Source organism: Sinocyclocheilus rhinocerous, unplaced genomic scaffold, assembly GCF_001515625.1.
Source record: "Sinocyclocheilus rhinocerous isolate Xijiao unplaced genomic scaffold, SAMN03320098_v1.1 scaffold605, whole genome shotgun sequence".
NCBI lineage: Eukaryota > Metazoa > Chordata > Actinopteri > Cypriniformes > Cyprinidae > Sinocyclocheilus > Sinocyclocheilus rhinocerous.
Window position 1 is genome coordinate 1,427,267 of NW_015661612.1, and position 24,810 is coordinate 1,452,076.

At 35.8% G+C, this 24,810-nt stretch overlaps 2 protein-coding genes across 6 annotated transcripts in view; both read left to right on the forward strand.

The window, feature by feature from the left end:
- LOC107726458 (translocation protein SEC63 homolog) overlaps positions 1-22,220 on the forward strand; it is a 25,114-nt gene extending 2,894 nt beyond the window's left edge. Inside the window, exons 3-21 of one of the 2 annotated variants that reach the window (XR_001638271.1) lie at positions 2,546-2,660; positions 2,752-2,864; positions 3,169-3,230; positions 3,348-3,406; positions 3,517-3,567; positions 4,093-4,201; positions 4,280-4,374; positions 4,479-4,611; positions 4,837-4,929; positions 5,521-5,666; positions 5,789-5,936; positions 6,037-6,119; positions 7,275-7,331; positions 7,463-7,627; positions 8,719-8,880; positions 8,966-9,166; positions 10,779-10,883; positions 11,637-12,915; positions 22,209-22,220. Coding sequence is in view for 1 of the 2 variants with exons in the window: in XM_016536045.1 (XP_016391531.1) it covers positions 2,546-2,660; positions 2,752-2,864; positions 3,169-3,230; positions 3,348-3,406; positions 3,517-3,567; positions 4,093-4,201; positions 4,280-4,374; positions 4,479-4,611; positions 4,837-4,929; positions 5,521-5,666; positions 5,789-5,936; positions 6,037-6,119; positions 7,275-7,331; positions 7,463-7,627; positions 8,719-8,880; positions 8,966-9,166; positions 10,779-10,883; positions 11,637-11,774 (2,035 nt within the window). In the remaining variant the exon portion in view is untranslated. Of the gene's footprint in view, positions 1-2,545; positions 2,661-2,751; positions 2,865-3,168; positions 3,231-3,347; positions 3,407-3,516; positions 3,568-4,092; positions 4,202-4,279; positions 4,375-4,478; positions 4,612-4,836; positions 4,930-5,520; positions 5,667-5,788; positions 5,937-6,036; positions 6,120-7,274; positions 7,332-7,462; positions 7,628-8,718; positions 8,881-8,965; positions 9,167-10,778; positions 10,884-11,636; positions 13,894-22,208 lie in introns of those variants that run through there. The other variant, XM_016536045.1, reaches the window with a different exon arrangement.
- The window catches only part of LOC107726459 (sex comb on midleg-like protein 4), a 33,368-nt gene continuing 24,109 nt past the window's right edge, over positions 15,552-24,810 (forward strand). For 3 of the 4 annotated variants that reach the window (XM_016536046.1, XM_016536048.1, XM_016536047.1), the window contains exons 1-2: positions 15,552-16,004; positions 22,017-22,254. In XM_016536046.1, coding sequence (XP_016391532.1) covers positions 22,053-22,254 — 202 coding nt within the window. In that variant the 5' untranslated portion in view covers positions 15,552-16,004; positions 22,017-22,052. Of the gene's footprint in view, positions 16,005-22,016; positions 22,255-24,810 lie in introns of those variants that run through there. The other variant, XM_016536049.1, reaches the window with a different exon arrangement.

Sequence of the window (24,810 nt, forward strand, 5' to 3'; positions counted from 1 at the left end):
TGAGCATAAACAAAGTTACGAAGCTGAAAGTTCAATGCAAACGGAGATATCGTCTTTTAAAATTCTGGTAATTCTGGTAGTTAGCAAAAAGAGTGCGAGTGTTGTTTAAGTTACTGTTTATAAGGTTTGAGAAGAATGACTGTCTAGCTTTGCCTAGTTCCACATTGAAAGCACGAAGGCTGTCTTTATATATGCTATAGTGGATTTCAAGTTTCGTCTTCCGCCACATCCGTTCTGCTTTTCTGCATTGTCTTTTCATACTCTGAACTGCTGTTGATTTTCTCCAAGCTGATTTCTGTCTGCCAGTCTTCTTGCTGACTTTCACAGGAGCAATGTCATCAATAACATTCTTAACTTTTGAGTTAAAGGAATCAAGGAGAAGATCAACAGAGTCTGCAGAAATGCTTGGTGTTAAAGATATAGCCTCCATAAATAGCACACTAGTGTTTTCGTTAATGCATCTCTTTCTGACAGAGACAGATCTAGATTCAGTGGTAACAGAGATCAATATATTAAAGAAAATACAGAAGTGATCAGATAGTGCTACGTCCTTAATAACAATGGATGAAATGTTTAGACCTCTACTGATGATTAAATCTAGAGTATGTCCACGATTGTGTGTGGGTTCATGCACATGCTGAATCAGGTCAAAAGTGTTTAAAACAGTTATAATTTCTTTTGTAGTTTTGTTTTCTGCATTATCTATGTGAATATTAAAATCCCCTGCAATAGCAAAACAGTCAAACTCTGAGGAAATCATTGATAGCATTTCTGTGAACTCTTCAACAAAGGCTGGAGAGTATTTTGGAGGCCTGTAAATAATGATAAACAGAATGCGTGGAGCACCTTTCAACACAATCCCTAGATATTCAAAAGACAAGTACTGACCAAATGACACTTGCTTGCATTCATAGACATCTTTAAATAGAGCAGCTACACCTCCACCTCTCCTAACAGTCCTGCAAACACTCATGAAAGTGAAGTTAGGAGGGGCTGTTTCATTGTGGACCGTTGCACTGCAGCTGTCTTCTAGCCAAGTTTCGTTTAGAAACATAAAATCCAGGTTGTTTGTGGTTATTAAGTCATTGATTAGAAATGATTTATTTTTTAGTGAGCGAATGTTTAAAAATGCTAACTTGATGGCATTGCATTTTGTCTCAACAGCAATATTAGTTTGATGCATAACAGGCCGCAGATTAGATAAGTCAGCCGTACGGCTTAAGAAGGCCTTAGACTTTCTATCACGTGATAAAACAGAAATAGAGAAAACTACAGGCACACTGGGTTCCCGCTTGTTCTGTAAACATTTGTGAATGTTGCTGCTATTATAGCGGGGACCCGACATGTTTTTGTAAGTACACAGAGTAAAGTACCGAAAAAAGGTACCGTTGGGTACCGGCACCGAAATTCAGATACCGGTACCGTACCAGTTAAAATGTGAACGGTACCCAACCCTAGTATTAAGTGCTTGGCATTCTGAAAATATTATTTAATTTCTTTTGTTTTTAAAACATGAATCACTAAGGGGACAACAATGCTATTTCAAAAGTCTTGCAACAGATATCACACTTTTTTTATTTGATTAATGAATTTTCAGACACCAATCAATATTCATTTGATTGTGATGGTCTGATTTATTTATTTATTTGCATATTGCTGTGGCACCCGTCACAATGGTCAAAATTGATGAAATTATTAATTCTTCAGCATGACAATGACTTCAGACACTCGTCAAAGCTCTGCTCCATCTATTTAAAGAACAAAGCTCGCATCAGATGTGTGGAGTATTCTGGAATACTCCGTCTTTCATGGCTTAAAGGGGTCATATGATGCTGCTAAAAAGAACAGTATTTTGTGTATTTGGTGTAATGAAATGTGTTTATGCGGTTTAAGGTTAAAAAAACACATTATTTTCCACATACTGTACATTATTGTTTCTCCTCTATGACTTATATTGTCTTTTTACGCGTTGCGTTGCATCGCGCTGCGTAAACATAAAACCCTGTCTGCATTTGTGATCAGAGAAATGACAAACAACAAGCAGCACAGATCAGCTCTAGGCATGAGGAAGCGGATATCGTCCTCTTTTGGAAGGCCAAACAAAGTAGTTTCGCTTTCACAACGAAGCACACAGCGTCTTCACGACATGGCGGCAGCGGCAACAACAAAACTACAGCGAGAATAAAGTTAGGTCTTCTTTCTTTGCGTGAACATTTGGGTGACGTTATGCAAATCTTTCCACATAGTGATGTAGATATGTGGGGGCGTGTTAGAACGAGGCGTTTTAGGTAGGTGTGGCTGACTCTTAACTTTTATAAAGAATATCTCTTTGGATTTGAGACTTTAGTCTTTGCAACTTTACAGATCTTCTTTATGCACCAAGAGCTTGTAACACTCCAAAGAGAAAGGAAAAATTGAAATCGCATCATATGACCCCTTTAAATCTGCTCTTTTATTCTATTTAGTCATCATGACGTATAGCAGCTGCTGTCTATTTTATTGTAAATTGTTTACATACTAAAAATGTACTTCTCTATCATCTTAGAAAAGCAGCCCTGCTGTTTGGGTGGGCAATATTTCTTTTCCTGGCCTATAAGGTGTCTAAATTAGATCGAGAGTACCAGGAGTATAACCCCTATGAGGTCCTCCACTTGGAAGCAGTAAGGATGCATTTCTTGTCTTGTTCTTTGTCATTTTAATCTCTAACCTGCTTCTTCTCAAGATTAATAGATCCATTATGTTTCTGTTTAGGGAGTGTCTATTGCTGAGATTAAGAAACAGTACAGAGTGCTGTCTCTGAAACACCATCCTGATAAAGGTGGAGATGAGGCCATGTTCATGAAGCTTGCTAAAGCTTACTCGGCGTAAGACTGCTGTCACCACCTCTTTTATTTATTGTTGCCTTTTACATTTAATGTCATGTTATTTATAGCAGTTGCAGCTCATTTTTCTGTGTGGGTTGGTGTTGGTATTGCAGTGTGTAATTATAGGTGCAGCACAATACAGTTCATAAAAGCTATTCATAAAAATGTCATCCACTGTGCCAGAATGAATCACTTAATCTTCTTAAAATACTCACGCAGCACCTTTCTGTTATTTGTCAATATTGCACCGCATGTAATCATCTGGGTTTTTGAAATTGTTGTCGATGCTGATTCTTTCTCACAGTTTAACTAATGAGGAAGCACGAGATAACTGGGAGAAGTATGGCAACCCTGATGGCCCAAGAGGTGACAGTTTCTTTACCTTGTTAACTTATTTCCAAAGAATTGTTCCGTTAGTATTACCTATGTTGAAAATTCATCATTATTCCGTCTTTCTCTGTATTTCTTTTTACTCTTGATCAGTGACAAGTTTTGGAATCGCTCTTCCTGCGTGGATTGTTGACCAGAAAAATTCCATGCTGGTAAGTTCACCCACTCATTTTTTCCAGCTGTCAGTTAAGTTTTCAACTAATAAGTAGATAAATACACCAAGAATGCAATAACTTGCAAAACCTGTTTGTGCCTTTCACAGGTTCTGCTGGTCTATGGGTTGGCTTTTATGGTTATCCTTCCTGTGGTTGTGGTAAGCCAGTCTTCTAGTGGCAATAAATAACTTTGACATTAGATATAATTGAAAACATGTTTTGGATCAGTAAGATTTATTTCTTTTTATGTTTTCGAAAGAAGTGTCTTATGCTGACCAAGATAATTGATCAAAAATACTGTAAAAACTAATATTGTTTAGTATTATTACAGTTTAAAGCATCTCTTTTCTATTTTAATGTGTTTTAAGTCATTTATTTCTGTGATCGAAAAGCTGAATTTTCAGCATCCATTACGCCAGTCTTCAGTGTCACAAGCTCGAGTAACATTATAATTGTCAGTGTTGATAACAGTTATGTTAATGTGTATCATTATAAATGTCTTTATCACTTATGATCAATTTAGTGCGTCCTTGCAAAATAAAAAGTATCAATTTCTTTAAAAAAAATCTTATTGACCCTAAACTTTCTAAAGGTAGTGTACAAGTGCTTGGAAACTGTAGTATAAACCCTTTCCATTCATTAATATTCTGATAAACCCAATAGTAACTAGCCTTTTTGTTTAGGGCACATGGTGGTACCGCTCCATCCGCTACAGTGGTGATCAGATCCTCATCAACACAACACAGCTTTTCATGCACTTTATGTACAAAACACCTACAATGAACATGAAACGTAAGTTGAAGAAAAATATTTTATGACCCCTTTAGATCTTTTATTTTCCTCAGACTGAGTCTCTTCTGTGTTTGACAGGATTGGTGATGGTTTTGACGGCAGCATTTGAATTTGATCCTCGTAGTAACAAAGAGGCCATCATAAGACCAACAGACAACATAGAAGTTCCACAGGTAAAATGTTCAAACTATTTTGTGCTAAAGATTTAGAGTACTTAATGAAGTGGCTAGTGGATAATGATTCAAATTTAATGCTCGTGTTGTGTTCCTTTGTGCAGTTGATTCGGGAGCTGGGGAACATTAATGTGAAGAAGAAGGAGCCTCCGTTCTGCTATCCCTACAGCCTGAAGGCTCGAGTCTTATTACTTACACACCTTGCCAGGATGGATGTTTCTGAGAACATAGAGGAGGGTATGCATTCACACACACCTCTCAAGTGTCAACATTTAATCCTGTAGGATAACAACACACCAACTACCAGCTTTCAAGCAATATATTAACCCAAATATGTGTTATCCCTGGGAATTAAATCTATGACCGTGGTGTTGCTAATGCCATGCTCTGCCAGTTTAGCTACCCAAACACAATATTCATGCTATTAATGTGAATTAATTAGCTGTTTTGTATCTTCTGCAGATCAAAGGTTTGTGATGAAGAAGTGCCCTGCTTTACTACAGGAAATTATCAATGTTGGCTGTCAACTTACTATGATGGCAACCAGTAGAGGAGGTAATTAATGTAATTAATATGCTTTTATTAATATATACACTACTGTTCAAAGTTTTGATCAGTATGATTTATGTGATGAAATGAATCTTTTATTCCGGCAAGGATGCCTTAAAGCGAGCAGAAGTGACACTAAATACTACATTGTTAAAAAAAAAAAAAAGTAAAATAAGTGCTATTCTTTTTAACTTTTTTTTTTTTTTTTTGAAGAATCCTGAAAAAATGTATTACAAATTCCTCAAAAATATTAAGCAGCACAACTGTTTTCAGCATTGATAAGAAATATGTCTTGAGCACCTAAAAACATATTAGAATCTAATCTAAAGGATCATGTGACACTGAAGACTGGAGTAATGATACTGAAAATTCAGCTTTGCCATCACAGGAATAAATTATATATTTTTTAATGTATTAAAATAGAAATTGTAGTAATATTTCATCATATTGCTTTTCTTAATGTATTTTTCATCATGCATCCTTGGTGAGGATAAGAGACTTCTTTGAAAAACATTAAAAAATCTTATGAAAGGTAGTGTATATAATATGATACATGATACATTGAAAAAAAGATTTTGCTGATGTATGATTTTATAGGGCTTCGGGCTCCCAGGTTGACGTCCATAGAGAACTGCATGAAGTTGTCTCAGATGGTGGTTCAAGGACTGCAGGAGGCCAAGTCTCCTCTGCTGCAGCTGCCCCATTTTGAAGAGGAACACCTCCGATACTGTATCTCTAAGAAGGTACATCTTTCTCAGAGGCATTGCAGCACAAAGAAAAATCAGTTAGATACCCCAGTTAATCTGTGGTTGCTATGCAAAGCCTGTTTTCCAAATGTCTAATTAGGGCCCATCTCTCTCGTCAGTATAAGGTACGGACATTGCCGGATCTGGTCAGTCTGAAGGACTCTGACAGGAGAAACATGCTGAGATTCCTGGGGGAGGAGAAGTATGATGAGGTCATGGCGGTCCTCGGGAGCATTCCCTATATCAACATGGAAACCAAACTTCAAGGTGAGATTGTTCAGCAGTGCTTGAACACTCATAAATTCAATAAAAACCATTACGTGTGATTTAAAGACTTAAACTCTGCGTATGTTTCATTGCCCCATAGTGTTGGATGATGAAGATAGCAATAACGTCACGGCAGGGTCCATTGTCACAGTTACCGTCACCTTGAGAAGGAAGAGAATGTCTGTAAGTAGCATATTCAGGGACGCGTGAAGAGGTTTTCGGTTGGAGGTGCTGTGTGTGTCCGTGTTGGGTGAAAGGGGGGGGGGGGGGGGAGGTCACCTCATTTGACAACTCCACAAAGCACTACAAGTGCGTCGATATGAACACTCGTTTTGTTACACACAGCACAGGGGAAGATGTTTTCGGTCGGGGGTGCTGTGTGTGTCCGTGTTGGGTGAAATGAAAGGGGGGCGCGGGGATGGTCACCTCATTTGACAACTCCACAAAGCACTACAAGTGCGTCAATATGAACACTCGTTTAAGTGGCATACACACTGGGAAATTTGACTGCATATCACATTTTTGAAATTATCGATAGTATCTGATCAATCTCGGGGGTTGGGCTGGGTCAGCTAGGCTTACTTGTCTCCGTGCTGGAGCTGGTTCACTTACGTCGGTGCTCGTGCTGGGGCTGGTGTTTGATGCCTATTTTGGAAAGTTTTTGCTGGGATGGGCATTTAAAAAAATCTGAAATTCGCTTTTGCGCCATTATCTCCTTGTATTAAAGTTAATCTTGTTCACATTCTGTATAGTTCATGTCTGATGCCACGTGCCAGGGTCACGTGTTCATGAGGATTAGGCTAACGTAATCCCATATAGAAAACATCACAAGTAAAATGAATCATGTTTATAAAGATAAACATGGGTTTATTATAGCCCACTTACAATTTACATTTCAGAGAACATTACAAATAAATTATTAAATGCTAAAACAGGAATAAATTTAAATGAACAAACTTGGCGTTGCATTTGCAACCATGTGAAAACAAGGGGTGCTGCAGCCCCCTCAGCACCCCTACTTCCCGCGTCCCTGAGCATATTTGCGAGAATATCTCATGAGCCACCATTTCCTATCCAGATGTTTATTTGAGGGTGAGGGTGTAATGCTATTCAAATATAGCAGTTGATTTATATGTTATGTAATGTATTATGCAAAGTGATTATGGTCGTGGTATGGCACATCTTGCAGTTGCAGCAGGCATCCACAAGAGGTCAATGCTGAGCTACTTTGGTTTTTAGGTTGCGAATTCATTTCAGCAAGACTACCTACTACCAAAACAGTCTGTATTATTTTTAAAACGCGCAACAACATTGTACTAAATTTCTGTTTGTGTTTAGGAGATGTTTGAGAAAGAGGATGCACCGCTACCTACAGAGGAAACTAATGCAGAGGAGGTAGTATTGCTTTCAAGCTATTACTGTTTGTCAAACATAATTTTATAACGAATTAAAAATGCATATTTACATTTTGTTATTTGCTCATTATAATGTCGAAAAGTATATGAATATTATTTTGCAATTTGCAGCAAGGTGATTCCAAAAACAAAACAAAAGTTTGGCAAAATAAGAATAAAGGAGCTAAAAAAGCTGCCAAGTCCAAAAAGAAGAAACTGACTAAGAAGAAACCAGTCACCCAACAGCAAGCAAAGGGAGACAAGGCCAAACACCCCAATGGCAATGTGGCAGGAAATGTAAGGATTCTAAAACTATAGACCTTTATATGTTGAGTGTTACACATTATTTTGTCTTTTAAAGAAACAGACTTTAATTGTATCCATTCAAAAAAGTCAGAAAGAGGTTTTTTTGAAAGAAATTAATACTTTTATTCAACAAGGATGCATTAAATTGACAAAGTGATAGTTAAGACATTTACAATGTTGTAGAAGATTTCCATTTCAATTAAATGATGCTCTTTTGAACTTTGAAAAAAAAATGTATCGCAGTTACCACGAAAAGCAGCACGACTCATTTCTACTTTGATAATAATAATAATAAAAATGTTTCTTGACCACTAAATCAGCATATTAGAAAGATTTCTGAAGCATATTACACTAAAGACTGGAGTAATGGCTGCTGAAAATTCGGCTTTGCCATCACACAAATCAGTTATATTTTAAAATATATTAAAATAGAAAACAGTTATTTGAAATTGTAACAATAGTCCAAAATATTACTGTTTTTTGATCAAATGTATAAAAACATTAGAAAATCTTGCCAGCCCCAAACTTTTGAACAGTAGTGTATATTTGTGACCCTGGACCACAAAACCAGTCATGAGGGTCAATTTTTCGAAATTGAGATTTATACATCATCTGAAAGGTGAATAAATAAGCTTTCCATTGATGTATGGTTTGTTAGGATAAGACAATATTTGATTCTGAAAATCTGGAATCTGAGAGTGCAAAAAAATCAAACTACTGAGAAAATCGCCTTTAAAATTGTCCAAATGAAGTTCTTAGCAATGCATATTACTAATCAAAAATTAAGTTTTAATATATTTACAGTAGGAAATTTACAAAATATCTTCATGGAACATGATCTTTACTTAATATCCTAATGATTTTTGGCATAAAAGAAAAATCTATAATTTTGACCCATACAATATATTTTTGGCTATTGCTACAAATATACCCCAGCGACTTGAGACTGGTTTTGTGGTCCAGGGTCACATTTATGTCGTTAATTTTAGTCAGTTTTACTATGATGCACATTTTCTGCAATATAATTGACAAAATAAAAAAATCTTTCGTTCAACCGCATGTGCTTATATTTTCGTTCACAGGATGTTGCTTCTGCATCAAAAGTGGAAGAGGACGATCTCTCTGATAAAGGCAGTGAATCAGATGAAGCAGAGGGAAATAAGGACTCTCCCAGCGAGAGAGATGAGGAGAGTGACAAGCAGAGTGACACTGAGGTGGACGAGATTGCCGGAGATGACGAGGAGGTGCGTGTCATATACTTTGGACAAGTGACTACTGATGGTAGTTATTGAGTGTAGCTTTTCACAACCAGCATGTCTTCTTCTGTAGGAATGGGAAGCACTACAACAGAGCATTCAGCGCCGTGAAAGGGCACTATTGGAGACCAAGTCTAAGGTCACACATCCTGTGTACAGCTTGTACTTCCCTGAGGAGAAGCAGGAGTGGTGGTGGCTCTACATTGCAGATAGGAAGGAACAGACTCTGGTGTCTATGCCCAACCACGTCTGCACACTCAAAGACACAGAGGAGGTGAGGCGACGACCACCTGTTTGTGCTCTACCACACCTTTTTTTTATTCGGGAAAGGGTGACATTGCGGTGCTCAGTGGAGTGGAATTTTAATTCTACAGGATTTCTGGGTATGGAAGTGACTTAAAATCTTAAAGTCGTGGAAACTTGCTCAAAAATATTTTTACTGGCTAGACAACCTTTTGCGTAAAGTAAACTGTGCTTGCAAATCATAGTGATTATTTGATTTGTAAGCGGTGTAATTTCAGTGTTTTTATTAAGGTTTAAAATTAGCATTTGCATTTTCAATTGTGAATTTTTTTTTAATATATTTCTATTTAGGTTTCATTATTAGGTTTATTTCATTTTTAGTTTTAGCTCTTGTTTTTTATTTCCAGTTAGTAATTTTATTGCTTAAACTTAAACTTTTGTCAGTTAGTTGTCAAGGCAACATTTCTAATTTATGTTTAGTATTACGTTTTTCATGTAATATTTATGTTTTATTTGATTTCAGATTTATTTCAAATAACCAAATTGATTTTAATAGTTTTAGTTTTAGCTAACAGTAATAACCCTGTGTGAGGGAATTGATCAAACTGCTTCACAAAATGTTCATTAGTAAATCAGTCTGAATCAGACTAATTAAAAATAATAATACTTTTCCAGTAATTATAAATGACTGGTCATGAAAATAATTTTTTTATTAATGTTTTGAATCAACTTTTATATTTTCAGTTGTGATTTAAAAAAAAAAAATCTTTTTATTGTTATTTTTTTAATACTACTATTAAGGTTTAATTTACTTTTATTTCATTAGCTTTTTGTGTATTTACAGTTAATAATTTTGTTGCTTCAATTTAAACTTATTTCAGTTAGTTACAAATGCAACCTTTCTAGTTTGTTTTTCATGTAATATTTGTATTTTATTTCATTTCAGATTAATATCAATACAGCCAAACGACCAAATGTTTAATGGTTTTACTTGACTGTTTGTGAATGGAATAGTGAATTGAACTGAATCAAATTAAATTAATCAAACTGGTTCAATCAGTCTGAATCAGAATGCTCATCTCAGATGACTGGTCATGGAAAGTCATTAGTGAAAAAGAGTGGGAACCCAAAAATCTCTTTATTGTTCTTATTAGTTCATAATCGTGACTCTGGGTTATGTCATTATGGGAGTGGTAGTGTACGATGCAAGATTTTCAGTCAATTAATTCAGTGTTTTTTTTTTGTTTTGTTTTTATATATAAAGTCTTACAGTAGAAATAACAGCATTTAGAACCAGAATACATAATGGCAAAAACAAATTACTAGAATTAATTGCGATATGGTGTGCTGTCATTATAATGTAGTAAAGTGTGTGTGTGTGTGTCTCCTGCGCAGCAGTTTTCCCCATAGCCTGTTGCCAGGCAACCTCCATACTGCAGTCTCTGTCTGGTTACAGAGCAGCCAGACGCCTGTCATAATTCTGTCTGACACAGAGAGCGCTTCCTCTCTGTGAGGAGCATGAGAATGCAATGTAAACAAAAGGGTCATAAATCATCCCATATCTCCCAATTACTCCTCCGTTTTAGGTTTTGCTGAGTTGTGTAAAGTGACCAATGATTATCTAAACTTCCTGTTTGCCTCAGGTTGAACTGAAATTCCCCGCTCCATCCAAAACCGGAAACTATCAATATTCTGTGATTCTCCGATCAGATTCATTCATGGGATTAGATCAGATCAAGCCACTCAAGGTCAGTTTTTTTTTTTTTTCTATACTATCTTGTTTTGGAAATGTTTTCTTCTTCTATTCATATATTTATAAAGTACGTATAAAAAATATTCATAACATTTTTCTAAAATATTGATTTTATTAAGTATTTATATATTTTATAAAATATTTTAAAACATTTTTTTTCTATACTATCTTGTTTTGGAAATGTTTTCTTATTTCTATTCATATATTTATAAAGTACGTATAAAAAATATTCATAAAATTTTTCTAAAATATTGATTTTATTAAGTATTTATATATTTTATAAAATATTTTAAAACAATGCATGTTCAAAGTTTTGGGTTGGTTAGATTTTTTTTAATGATTTTTAAAAGAAGTCTCTTATGCTCACCACAGCTGCTTTTATTTTATAACAAATACAGTAAATTGTAATATTGTTAAATATTATTACAATTTAAAATAACTTTTCTATTTTAATGTATATTATGTAATTTATTCCTGCGATGGAAGCTGATTTTTCATCAGCCAATACTCCAGTCTTCAGTGTCACATAATCCTTCAGAAATATTTCTAATATGCTGATTTGGTGATCAAGAAACAGTATTAATTTCTTTATAAAATAACGAAAAATATGTATATTGTATATATTATAATATATGTAAAATATGTATTATATATTAATATATAATATATAAAATTTATATATAATAATATATATTATACATTAAGATATTTACTAGAACCTTTGTGATCCTTTTTTTTTCTGTTTCAGCTGGAGGTTCATGAGGCGAAGGCCATGATGGATAACCACCCTCAGTGGGATATCCCAGAAACCGAGGAAGAGGAGGATGACCAGGAGGACAGTGATGGCATTGAGGAATCTGAGGAAGATGAAGAAGACAACGACTAAACCAGTCATTTCATGCAAACTTGAGCACAGCTCATACACCCATGTGCCCACTCATGCGCGCACACACACACACACACACACACACGCTCCTATACACCCACATAGCCCCAGACCATTGACGTCTTCTGGGCCGCCACACACCGGAGGCAAACAGGAGACAAGGACGTTGACGCCCCATGTTCCTGTTTAAAACCCTCATGAATCACAAATCTGTCCTCCAATCAAATTTCACCAATCAAAATAAGACCCAAGGAACTGTTGGTTATCTTTCCCTGCGTTCATCCAGTCGTTATCGGTGGGCTGTGACAGTGGTTATTTGTGGGGTCCAGCTGTGTTTCAGATTCCTCTCCGCTTGACGAAAAAGATGTCTGACCAACCAATGCATCGGAAAAATAAAACCCAGAGTACCGCTGCAAAATCACACACCTCATGACTGTCATTTTTTAATATCACTGTTTATGCTTCAAGGGTGTTTTCTACCTTATCATTTTGTAGTTTTATGTAGTTTATTAGATATCAGATTTACCAGGTGTTTCCACTTTTTACGAGGCTGTGTGATGTGTAATCTGGAGTGAGCATGAACCACAAGGATGTGGATGTGCGTTCTGAGTTTGAGCAGGAATTATGGGGTGATGGGTACTTGCACCGCTGTGGGTTGCATCTCAATTCGTCTTCATGGTCATGAAGTGTGGAAGTCCAATACATTTATAAATCTCACCTATTGTAACAACTTCCAGCTTCTCTGCATAAGCACAGGTTGTCTCAGCCTCACGAAAAAAAGACTGCAGACATTCCACAGCCAGGTCTATGATTTAGTCCTGATTTAACTCCTAACGTCGCTTTACCTAGAACTGCTGTCCCTCTGTTACACAAAATAAGCAAGCTGATATCAGACTGATTTCTTGGCACTATGTAATAACATGGGGGTTTTTTTTTTTAGTCTTTCTAGAACAATTCAAGTTTTGGATTTTTTTTCCCCCCTGATCTATTCATCCCACTGACTTTTTAAACTGTAAACTGGAAATTTCCCACTGTTGCTGACTACAGTTGTGACAAAGAGACTGTGTTTATAGACTGAACAAGTGCAAGCCTTTTTTCCATCAGTTACACTAATCTCTTGGCCATGGTGCAGCAAAAGATGGTTTTTACAAGATGGAATTATCAAATGACTTTTTTTGTATTTATATATAATTTTGTCTTACATTCCACTCATCAAATATAAACGCCTTATTCGATGTACAGATTTTTTTGAGGCCACACATATTGCAAATGGTTTGATATAGAAACATCAGTTTGAGAGATGGGAATAATTGAGGGTCAGTGTTTATTTTTGCAAGTTTTTGTGCGTGGCGTGATGGCAACAAGGCTCAAAATTGAGGGTATATTTAGATTTTTTTGTGGATATGATTATTTTCGTCCCTTTTAAATGTTATTTTGCACCAATGGAAGGTCTGACAGCATATTGGAAGTGCTGATTTAGTGGTTATGAAAATATTGGTCTGGCCTGTTCATTTGTCGATTAGTGGGAGAGGTTAAGCTGACTGATATGAAATTATTTGAATTGTAAAAATGCGTATGAAATGTAATCTCTGCATTTATGGGTATTTTTATTTTCTTCTTTTTAAATCATGAATTTATGACAGGAAATGGAATTTTCTTGTTTGTTCCCAATAGTTAATGTATGTAAGTACATTTGGAAAACTGCAAATGTTATTAGAAAATCTGAAAATTATTTTACTTATTTTTCCCCCTTGTGTTCATTAGCATAAACACAATGCAATCTTTATTGACAGAGGGAAAGTGTCATTCTGGTTGCATGTAACGCATTCACAACCAGTTTTATAAAATTATAACAGTTTTACAGATAAATAGACATTTTAGTATTATAGTTCTAAAAAATATTGTAGCCTCATAATTCATGCTGTGTTCTGAAAGCTGTGACTGAAGTGCGCAGATTATGAGAAATCATCTCTTCATACACACACACAGAGAAACTCACTGGCCAGAAAAAGGGGTGAATTGCCTAGTAAACAGTATCTGCCACTTTTGTTTACAAGAAAACTGTCATTGTAAATGGAAAATATATATTATTTGTATTTAAATAATTTCAAATAAAATAACTTTTTAAAAGATTTTCTTTTTGATTACACATGATTGAACATGTCTCCCCTTGAAACTGCATCTTTCTTTAATAAATGCATGGTTTTAAGAACTTACTAAGCTTTCTTCTGAAGGTACTCCGGGTTCTCTTTAAAGTTTTTTTTTCCCCATCACATTTTCATAAACTGTTTGAAGGAATATTTGCTAAGGATCTGTTAAGTATCAAACAAAGGGAAATGAATATTATGTCAATGTGCTACAAAGAACATCCTGCTTTTTCTATATTGAGGGTCCCTGTGTGAGCGAGAGTCTGACTGGAGATCCATGGTCTATGAAATCTAAATCTGTGTCCTGTTTACTGTCAAACAACCAATTTCTAAGCTCCTGTCAGGCTAATATCTAATATACATGTTTGTCAGGTTTGCAATTTAGACTTTAGTCATTTGAATTAAATAGGAAAGCCAACTGTTCCTAAATATCTCAATTTTGTTGAGAAGCTCTGCTCTTATAATGCAGAATCTCGATTTTTTTTTTGTCCTGGAAGAGTAAGTCGTACGTTCCTGAATAATTCACATTCATCCACATTTGTTGCCACTTATAAGTATAAGGAAATTAATGTATTAAACCAACAAGTTTGAGTGTGGAGAAAAGTTAAAACCACGCGGTGACACGTCAACATATTAAAATAAAATTATAAAAACAATAATCTGGAAATAACTAGATTCGCTATAGATTAGATATACAATAACTAGATTCACTCCATGATATGGAACTGATTTTCGTGATGATATACTTTGTGTGTGTACAGTCTTGTGTGTGGTCATATGTGCCGTATTTTGCACGTAACACACGTAGGCTATGACGGACATGCAATATATACGTGTATTTCTGCAGAGCGAGACCAATATCAGTTTTCGTCCCACTGACCTTGTATGGCGTCCCGAACAGGTTGCGATACATATTCAACACCCAAATCCTATGCGAATCTTTCTCTTTTTCCCCCACTTCTGATTTTCAATAGCTTTGAGGACATGACCACAAAGAACAGTGGCATATATTTTCAAATAACTCAATAAATAAATAAAGACTTGTTAGTCAACTCAATGCATGATACAACAAGAAAGGGAGCCCATTTTCATTCTAAAGAAATTTGTGTAAAATTATTTAATCTGGAAAAAAAAAGTAAAATAAAAATAAATCAGATAGGCTATATCACATTCACATTAACAATCACCATGAATTTTGGTCTTAAACATAGTGAGATCTTTCATTTTTACAGAAAGACGGGCTAATTAATTAAAGTTTGAATTTTTGAACCAGACGGCTGGTTGGTAAAATTATGATTTAGCTTACTGTAATTTAGAATAAAATTTGCACCGAATTTCATTAAAAAAAAAAGATCTGTTCTATAGTGTATTTAAAAAACGACACTGATAAACCTAATTATAGTGGCCTTGTTTTATGCAATAGGCTCTTATGAGAGTTGTTGATGCTACACATTAAAAAAAAATAAAATTACACTGACTCTTCTGTATTTTATTAGGCAACATATGAGTCTGTGGACAATATAAGACAACAGTTAAAAATCTTAAATTCAGAAACGTTGCACACGTACTGCTTTAGCGAATATAATCGGATCGGAAACAGTGTTTAAATTAGCCCACAATCCTCCACGGAATTTCACAAACAAGCTTTATGTGGGCTCAAGTGGGTTTGTTCCAAAACCCAAGAACTGACGAGAGATTCCTCGCTCCATATTCAGACACATGCAGTATTTTGTGCAATAGATTTTTGGGAGACAGTCGGATATCCTGTCTGGGTGTTTTACTCTACATCGTTTTGCATACCTAGGCGAAATATATAAACGTTTTACCATACACCCCCGTGGCTTGCCATTTAATTAGATCCCCGGGGTGCGGATCAGTTTGGCACCGTGTCTGCGTGCAAGCGAAACCGGCTGTTTTTTTTTGCTCCCGGAGCCCTGGCCGCGGTCCTCGCGCGACTTCACTTCTGCACCGGCGGCGCGGGAGGAAAATCGAGCCCGCAGTCCAGCTGCTGTAGCTGGGCTAAATTGTTCTGCACGACTCCAACAGGCGACAATCTAAGCGTTGCAGCCGTCGACAAGCAGAGGTAAATCATTTTGGCATTCGCTGCTTTTTCCAAGTGGATCTTTGCTGATGTCAGTGTCATTCGAGACTTCAAGTTCGTCGATGCAAATGTGAAATGGCCACTGCGATGTTGTCTGACTGGTGATTAATCAACATAGGCTGTAATAATTGTAATAACTTACTGTTCAGTACATGTCTGTCTATTTTTAAGAATATTTTGAGATTAGATTTCCACTTATTGATATCACTCTGAGATCTACGTTGGTGCAAGTCTTTAACGACAACAAAAAACAGATTATTTGAATGAGATATTTGATTTTTTTTTTTTGGTAACGTTACCTTCAGACGTGCGGCTTGCTTGTTTGCTTATTTATTTATTGTACAGTTTCCTAATTTTATGAAATATTGTATTATGAAACATATTTTACCTTAGATTATTTTAATGACATCTTTGAATTTTTGATACTTTTAAACACTCTGCAGCATAGCTATCTTATTTATTTATTTATGTCAGTAGTTTTCTAATTTTATGAAATATTGTAGCACAAAGTATATTTTACCTGAAGATCAGCTTTTAATGACATCCACAGGAAATAAAAATCACAGATGACATCTCTTTAAGGTCTAAATTGTTTATCCTAATGAGATTAAATGAGGGGGAAAATGCTTGGGTCTCCTGCTTCTCAGATTTTATGCTGTGAAAATGTCTCCACCGATCTCACATGTGAGATTTTAGCAATGTCTCACACTGTGGTTAGATTTGACAAGATTCCTGAGATTTTAATGTGTGAACTTAAAGATTTCTGTTCAAATTATCTTGGTCATGTGTCCACATGAATTTTATAGCTCTGTACTTTGTCAAAAGTTGTGAAATTGTGACTTATTTCTCCTAATGATTTCTTGGGAGAACTTCTGAGGCAAAGTTGATACTTAAATGAAACATTATTGAGATTTCCATTATGTAAGTCTTCTGATTTATGAAGGATCAACCTCTGAGCAATAAACATTTCCTCTGGGTAGAGTTGTTTATGTGTTCTGTCCGCTGGGACAATCTATCTGCCCCACCTGTGCTGGCTTTTGTTTCGCTGTCATTTTCTTTGAAAAACTAAAGGATTGCAGTTCAGCCTGGGGGCAATAGTGAGATTTGTGAATAAGAAAGCTGATAATAATTTTGCTTTATTGCTTTCAGCTAAGCAGACAAAAAAAAAGAAGCTTTAATGTATTATCAGAACAATTTGTGGGTTTCAGTCCCGATTTCTAATAGTCATCATTTTGGTATAATGATTAAACCTCAAGTAATGTTTTTAGAAAAGAGCAACTTCAGGGATTAAGCATGCTTGAAATGACTCCTGTGAAGGTCTTTTTCCCACTTGACACCCACACACACATATACAGTGCAGTGGTGTGTGTATTAATAGACCCTCAGGCACTGTGTCAGAGTGAATAAGTGGATACACACATTCTTTATTATTGAATCAAATAAGCCACTAGAGATGGACTGTGTGAAAGTGTGTTTGGTTACAAGGTTAGAAAAACACACTGCATTCACAGAGCACTTCAGGGTCATGCAAAAGCAGCCCTGGCCTTTTACAGTTTATGGTATGGATCGTGTGAGGAAATACCGCTGAACGACAGATAAATAATTTTCTGTTGACCTTGTGCTGAGGCATCAGAGATATCAGCAGGATGTTGTAAAGTGCCACACACGGTACATTAAAATTCACACTCTGGTCTGAAAATGGACCTGAAATAAGACTTGATTGTGGAGTAATTGGCCCAAAAGTGGCTAATCTTTTTTTTATTTTTTGGTAGACAAAGTGTCTTTCCAAGTGTCGATATGAGCTCAGCAATTTTTTGAAGTGATTCTTGAGAGTATGATTACGACTGAGATTTAGCTGGGTGAAATTATTGAACCTGAAGGTCATTTCGATGATCCTCACCATGAACTCCCCTATTTTTAAATCTGTTTACAAGACCTTCCCCACATGACCTCACCATTTACTATTCCCACTGTTAGACCCTCCCTGTTTCTGATTGCGCTACACTGAAAAAACATGAAATCGCCTCTAAGTAGCACTTCTATATACAGCGTACTTCTAAATCTTGCCTTTTGACCCTTGGCTCCGCTTCTTACTTTTTACTGAGATACTCAAATATGTCTCCTGTTGTGGAAACACATACAGTGAAGCTTAAGGAAAGTGTATTTGAATATCTCTCTCTGAATGTCATCCAGAATGGAATTCAGTCTTCTTGACTTCTTGATTTGCTGACTCAAGATTTTGTTGTTTATGCGGGTTTGTTAAATTCATCATAAGCTCTTTTTTTATCATGCATTTAATTTTTTCTTTCCTTCTTTTTGTAGCCTACGTTTTATTGTGCTCTCAATATTTTTTTGTTATGTTGAGATTACACAACTGTTCACAGTACACAGAATCTCGTGGATTACAGTTTGCAACTAGACGGATGCAACTTTAGGGTTGGTAAGATTTTTTTTTTTAAATATTGATAAAAGATATCTTTTATGCTCAGCAATGCTGGATTTATTTAATCAGTAAAAACAGTAATGATGTGAAATATTTTAATAAAATAAAAAAACTGTTTTCTATTTTAATATATTTTAAAATGTAATCTATTCCTGCTGGCCAACTTGAAATTTCAGCAGCCATTACTTTTTAAATGAATGATATTTTTGTATAAATAAATTAAAAATAAAACATTAAAACACTAAAATCAATGTTTTTAAAAATACTATATGTGAATTTATACATAACAGCATTATAATTTACAGCATGAAAATGGATAATTATTTTGAGATTTGATTAAAATTACAATTAACAGTGTTATTAAATTATAAGTGTTTAACCTTAAGTGAGCATATGACCTTTATTATGTGACCCCTCAATGTAAAATAAAAGTGTTTTTTTAGGCCACTGAGTCTTCATGCTGTGTGAATGTCATAATTTTAAACATATTTTAACAAATAAAAAATTACTGAGTGCACTTTTAGACATTTCAGCATTGAATACGAATCAAGAAGTTCAGTTTGCATTTGTCCTGGGCACAAGTGAATTTTAATGTTTAAATTCTGAATGTGTCTGTGTCTCCAATTCTGTCTTTTGCTTCTGAAGTAATTTCTCAAGGGGAGCCTAAGCCTCCCTGCACCTACAGAGCACAAGGGCAAATACGAATAAATATGATAAAATATGGATGAATGCTAATAAAGCACTGGCCAAGTGTGGCCCTCACTAAAAGGATTATCTGGAAGGGCAGACATTATTACAGGGGCAGCAGCCGGTCTGCTGTGAGAGCAAAGCACGCAAACTTCTGCATCCAGATTGCTCATCTCGGTTTTATTTATTATATAATAACTAAAAGGGATGAGGGTTCAGGTTTGATTTTGTGATCGTGAAGCAGAGCTCTCTTTTGCACTGATTTGTTGTACTGAAGGCTAAGGAATTTCAATTGTAATCCGGCTCTCAGGATGTGATATGACTGGCACATATCAACTGGGTCCCATTACACTCATTAAACTAGGAATGGTTCAGTATGAGTATTCAAACCCCTGGTGAAATGACTTCCATTAGTCACTGTTTCCAACCCTTTGTTAGACTACTACACAGTGTGTCCCTGGAGTTATCTATTCAGAGACTAGCAACCATTGATTCATTGGTTCTATTTTGCTGTGCACTTCATACACGTACAGTTATGCACAATTTAAACAACCAACTACTTTAAACATGCAAGACAGTGTAATACTCTATCAAATGCTGCAACACTTGCCTGAATACCTACAAATTTAGCTGTGATTAGAATTTTTCCATTAAGATGATGCACATTCTAATATCAAGTGTTTCTCCAATGAGGAAATCTGGACACATTAAAGTATAATCAAAACCATATGTGTGAGCTTTGGAAAAGGGTACATGATTCATTAAATTAAGACCCAATATCCTTATTTAGGATTGTTTTCATGAATGCGTGTATCAAAAAAGCCACAAAGGGTGCCAACCAGTAAAATATGCATTCATGAGAACTAGATTGAAACATGGTTCACTTTGAACTACTTTTGGATGGAAAAAACGTATGTGCTCTCTCTGAATTTGAATGAATTGAAATGCTTAGATTTCCTCTGATGACTGAAATGGCTTAAAGGATGCTTGAATTAGGATAGTTATTAAAATACAAGACTTTTTTGTCTTGTGTGGTGAAAAATCATCTATTCTCCTCCAGGCCAATTTTTCTAACAATAACTCTACTGTTTGGCACAGTTGGCTAATGTGCATCTCATTTTTTATTATAATAAATTTTTTGTTGGTCAGTTGAACTCAATTGCTTTTTTTTAACCCAAAATCAACTTCTAATTTCATGCTGCACATTTTGTGGCTAAGAGAAATGGAAATGGTTATTTGTGGTTATAAAGGACTTAATTCTGAGAGACCTTCATATGCAGAATATAAATAGTCTAGAGTTTACAATACTCTACAGGAAATCTTTCATGTGTTTTTTAGAGAATGTTTTGTAGAATGAGTGCAGCAGATACTAGAGGTTGTTGCTACATTTATGCATTTGTGTATAGTAAAATGACAAACTTGAATTTAATGAAGGCTTCTTGTACTAAATTACTGTACCCAATTTCTAAAGAGTAAATAAGGTGAATTCTTCTATGAGTATATGTAATTATTAGACCACCTTTTTTTAAAGACAGTATGGTTACAAACACTAGGAAGTGTTGAATCAGCAGTTGGGAAACTGGGATTTTCTCCACTCTGCTTTTTAGTTATTAAAGTAATTCTGTACTGGTGATGCTTAATTCAGTACAAAGTTATGGGACACCGTTTGTCCTCTTCAGCTGATTTTAGTGTCCTGTAAATTATATCCCCGTGAAATGACCTTTGTTGCAGACTTGCGGTTGTCAAAGTTACTGAAAAATAAAGCACAGAAGCTAAAAATATGATATTGAGAGATATGAATGACTTGGTACAGTAGTGACTTCATTCAACAAGGGACATGTAACTTTGCAGTGGGGAAACTCATTTACATTACATGGATTGATCATTTTGAAATCCACAGTTGCCTGTAGTGGTGATGTGTGTGTGTGTGTGTGTGTGTGATGTCCTGGCCACTTTGGGTCATCTTTACTTTGAAGATGCATTGCATCACCACTCGGCTGAATAACAAGCATGCCTACTCAGTGGGTGGGTCAGGAATGGCTGCCAAGACCTTTGCAAAATAAAGCATTTGGTCTGATCTTTAAGGGTGACAAAGATGCCTGAGAAACTCTAATGCAACGACTCTTTCAATACGCTGATTTAGGGTCAATGAAAACATCCCTTACACTTCAAAAGATAATTACTTGCTTTTATGTGTGAAACTGGAATTCTAGTTTGTATTTCAAGCTGCTGGAATTTGTTACCCAAGTCCAAATGCTTTATTCAGATAAAGCTGTGTTACACTACCTAACACATACTGTATGTCTATAAGGACTATTTTAACCAGAAATACAAAGATTAATCAATCATAGACTGAATAGCTATTAAATTTCACCAATTTTTTGCTAGCCATTGTGAACATCCATTTAGGTCATTGTCCAGGCCGCCTTGATGTATCTATTGAAGCTTGATGTTGAAAGTTTCTTGGCAGTGTTATTTAGTATCATTGATATACTATTTTGTTAATATTTTGAACCTACTTTCTGGGGGGAAAACAGTTAGAATGCAATATAGTTAGAATAGTTAGGATTTATTGTTTCAATTGCAAATCTTGAAAGATATACAGAAGAATACAGATCTTTAAATTCCCAGTCTTTATATAATACATTTTATAATTGATGATGAGAGTAAGATGCCAGTGCCGTAGTCCTCTCATCAGAAAGTGGTGGAAACCATAGAACATTAATTGGTAATTTTGTTTCAGTCTGATATTAGACTACTTGTTACCTTAAAAGAAACCGTATATGTCCCTCAGAGATGATAGCTGAGAATTGTATGATGCACACTGGTCTAATGTTCTTGATATGTGTGTTTGTGTCTCCCAGTGTAATGTTTTGGCCGATGTGTGAGTCGCTGTGGGAATGAGACTGCGTGGCAGGGATTTGGAGGATTCCACTGTCTCCTGGATACCAAGCGTCCTGGGTGTGCAGAGCGTCAGGCTCCGCCTCCGCCTTGATCGCCGTGACGACAGGGGGAGGGGTCTTTGGCAGCTGGTTGACCTGGGAGAGGAAGCGCAGAGTGGGTGTCGGATACGAGATAGGACACCTCCTACTTGTTCTCAAAGTAAGACATTAATTCATGTTAACTGCAGTTCAACAGCTGAGTTCACAAACACATAATCCATGCTTGTTCCTAAATTTCCAAGGTGTTGTTTGAAATTCTAAGAGCTTTATGTGGATGGTTAGGAGTTATATTAGTGTTCTTGATGCTGTTTCCTCACTTCCTGTTCATGAATGGAAAAAGGTCAGATCTATTGTGTATCAAATGCTATATATGCATACACACACCTGTTTGTATAATACTCAGGGTTTTACCATCATTAAGAGGGATTTAGATGGTTCGCCAGCTGGTTAAAAGGATCTAAAAAGATATGAGAGAAGAATAATTGGGCACAAGAGGGAAAAATACAGTATTAGAGAGGATAAGATTGACAGAAAGAATGAAAGAGTGAGAAGATCTTCTGTTCATTACATTGGACCCTGGGATTCTGCACTGCTTGACTTCAAAAAGATTAATGGAGGTTAATTTGTGCCGTGCTTAATTATTGCAACCCCTATTCTTACGCTGTATGTGAAGAAAGGCAGATGTTCCTTCCCGTTTTTTGTTTTTGCTTTTTTTTTTTTTTTATAGGTATATAGGACTGTACTTGTCTTACACAAATTTTACACTAATTGACAGTAATTTTACACTAATTCTTGGTGATATTTTTCATATTTTGATCAAATGGTGTTCAGTATCAGGTTTCCCTTGTCTGTTGCTATGGCAACGTGCCATTAATGAAGTAAATAACCTCTTGCCGTTGTTTGCGAGGGGTAACACATGAACTTAGTTTTTTCTTTCTTCACAAAGCCCCTCCTCTATGCTAGGTGTTGGCTGGAGTTGCTTGCTTTTTTTTCTTTTGTTATTTTGGTTTGAGTAGATTTGTGTGTGTGTGTGTGTGTGTGTGTGGGTGCACATTGTATTGCACATTTTGTGCATGTGTGCAATCAGTGGGAATGTTTTAGGTATAATTTCCAGTCAGTGGCTGCAGGCAATTCCGGGCATGTGACTTTGAAACCAGAAAATTGATGATCATTCTCTGTTTAGTACACCTAGACCTTTTGTTCCAGTCAAAGCAGCATTTTCTCGAAATGTCAAATAGGTAGTTTAACACAATGTGAACATTATAAAATGTTAGTTAATCTATTCGCTTTGAATCCAGTTATTAAAATCTGAATGCACTGAATTATTTAGATTACTATACTGGTCTTGTCAGAAAGTAGTAACAATAATGATCGATACAGTAAATAATGATAGAAAATAGTTTATTTCAAATGATGCTCTGTAACACTGTGGAGATTTCTTTTAATTGCGTTTATCTGACTCCACATGCCGTTGCCGTTGTTTTTTTTTATTTTTATTTTTTAATTTTGAATTAAAAAATAAAAATCCAAAACCTTTTAAACTAAGGTAATGTAACATGCTTTAGGATTTTGTCCATCTTCCTCTCCTTCTCTTTCATTTACATAGACATATAGATGAACACACACACACACACACACACACAGTAGTTGTCCCTCATCTGCAGTGTTAACGGGTTTGAGATGATTGAGTTGCCACTAAAGATGAATCCATGACTTTAATTAACTTTTGATTAATTGGCTTCTGTATTCCAGGCATAATTAGAAATTAAATATAGCAATCAGCTGGATGGGTGAATGGCGCCCAGCTCTGCGTCAGGCTGTCTAAATGTATCTCACACAGTGCAGTGTCCAGCGAGACACTCGTGAATATCCTCTCTCTGGGTTTTATATTTCTTACTCTATGCTTTTGTATTCTAAACAATTTTTATGCTATATTAGGTCACCACTTGGTTCTAGTGTTAAATTTAGGTCCTGAAGCAAAACTTGTAGAACTGATTTGTGACCCTGGACCACAAAACCAGTCTTAAGTCGCTGGGGTATATTTGTAGCAATAGCCAAAAATACATTGTATGGGTCAAAAAGATAGATTTTTCCTTTATGCCAAAAATCATTAGGATATTAAGTAAAGACTTATTCAGCTTTCAGAGGATGTATAAATCTCAATTTCGAAAAATTTACCCTTATGACTGGTTTTGTGGTCCAGGCCAGGGTCACATTTGTGTAGAGGCTTTGGTTTTGTGAATACTTTGTGTCAGGCTAGCTGGGTTTCTAGCACAGTTTCCATGAGTTTGCTCTTTGTTTGTGGTTTGCGTAGGCCTGTCGCAATAATCAATATATCGACTTATCGCGCAATATATGTACATGACCTCAATAATTTTTGGTGACGCAATATATCGCCCATTATATTTACTTAAAATTTAATGTCACCATATTTTGTACATTCCACTTGTGCCTGTGTCTTTTGCAGCTTCCCGTACATAACGTGGTGTAGTCATGAGGTGCTAGTTCACATTTAAAAAATGCTTCTACAAACAAAGTTCCATCTGCAGATATGGTCTTGTTTAGGGATCTGTGCCTTTGTGCATACGGACATCTGACTGCTAAGTAGTGATTGTGTTTTTCAGCAATAGTGTGCACCTTTAATTTACAGAGAAAAAAAGGTCAGGGACAAATCTGTAGATGGAAAAATCTCCATACAAGTTCTTCGTGCATTTTT